General features: G+C 41.9%; 1 protein-coding gene across 1 annotated transcript; it reads left to right on the top strand.

Annotated features, from left to right (window-relative positions):
- Nucleotides 1-3: 3 nt before the first annotated feature.
- LOC116380984 (myosin-7-like) lies at nt 4-1,085 on the top strand (the record flags this gene model as incomplete). The annotated part of the gene is made up of 5 exons (XM_031842782.1): nt 4-38; nt 125-248; nt 348-484; nt 588-843; nt 915-1,085. Coding segments are annotated over 5 exons (723 nt in total), but the record flags the coding sequence as incomplete, so codon positions are not given.
- Between the last annotated feature and the right edge of the window lie 5 nt (nt 1,086-1,090).

Genomic DNA, 1,090 nt, shown 5'->3' with positions numbered 1-1,090 from the left:
TTCCCCAACAGGATCCTCTATGGAGATTTCAAACAGAGGTATTATTTAATTTAAGTCAGATACTGTACAATTCCAAACAAATGTTAAATAATGTCCTCCAAGATTTATTTTTTTTCTTTTCCAGATATCGCATCTTGAATCCTGCCGCCATCCCTGACGGCCAGTTCATTGACAGCAGGAAGGGAGCTGAGAAACTTCTTGGGTCTCTGGATATTGATCACAATCAGTACAAGTTTGGACATACAAAGGTATCATCTGAAGTTGTTCTGACATTGGGGAAAAGTGAAACATTTTATTTGGAGATGAAGAGGATGGCAAAAAATTAAAACACCTATTGGGGTTGTTAGGTGTTCTTCAAGGCTGGTTTGCTGGGTCTACTTGAGGAGCTAAGAGACGAGCGCCTCTCCAAAATCATCACTGCTATTCAAGCCAGATCCCGTGGTCTGTTGTCTCGTATTGAGTATCAGAAGATGGTGGAACGCAGGTAACCTTTGTGTCCAGCTGATGTCCAACGATTCAAAGATTAATGGTTTGTGATTTGTACAGTTAACTAAAGCATTCTATTATATTTAAAATGTGTATTTTAGAGAAGCATTACTAGTGATCCAATGGAATGTCCGTTCATTCATGGGGGTCAAGAATTGGCCCTGGATGAAGCTCTTCTTCAAGATCAAACCTCTGTTGAGATCTGCTGAATCAGAAAAGGAGATGGCCAACATGAAGGAAGAATTCCTGAAGCTGAAAGAGGCTTACGCAAAATCTGAGGCTCGTAGAAAGGAACTCGAGGAGAAAATGGTCTCTCTTCTTCAAGAGAAGAACGACTTGCAACTCCAAGTCCAAGCGGTGAGAATCCCACTCTACTGCCATTTTCTTTTGAACCTGTCATGAAGCTAATGAGATCAAATGTTTGTCAGGAGCAAGATAATCTTTGTGATGCTGAGGAAAGATGCGAGGGGCTGATCAAAAGCAAGATTCAGCTGGAGGGTAAATCCAAAGAGCTGTCTGAGAGACTGGAGGATGAGGAGGAGATGAATGCTGAACTGACTGCTAAGAAGAGGAAGCTGGAGGATGAGTGCTCTGAGCTGAAGAA

Source organism: Anarrhichthys ocellatus, unplaced genomic scaffold (assembly GCF_004355925.1).
Source record: "Anarrhichthys ocellatus isolate YVR2014 unplaced genomic scaffold, GSC_Weel_1.0 scaffold10408, whole genome shotgun sequence".
Lineage (NCBI taxonomy): Eukaryota > Metazoa > Chordata > Actinopteri > Perciformes > Anarhichadidae > Anarrhichthys > Anarrhichthys ocellatus.
This window is presented reverse-complemented; position numbering and strand designations above follow the sequence as displayed.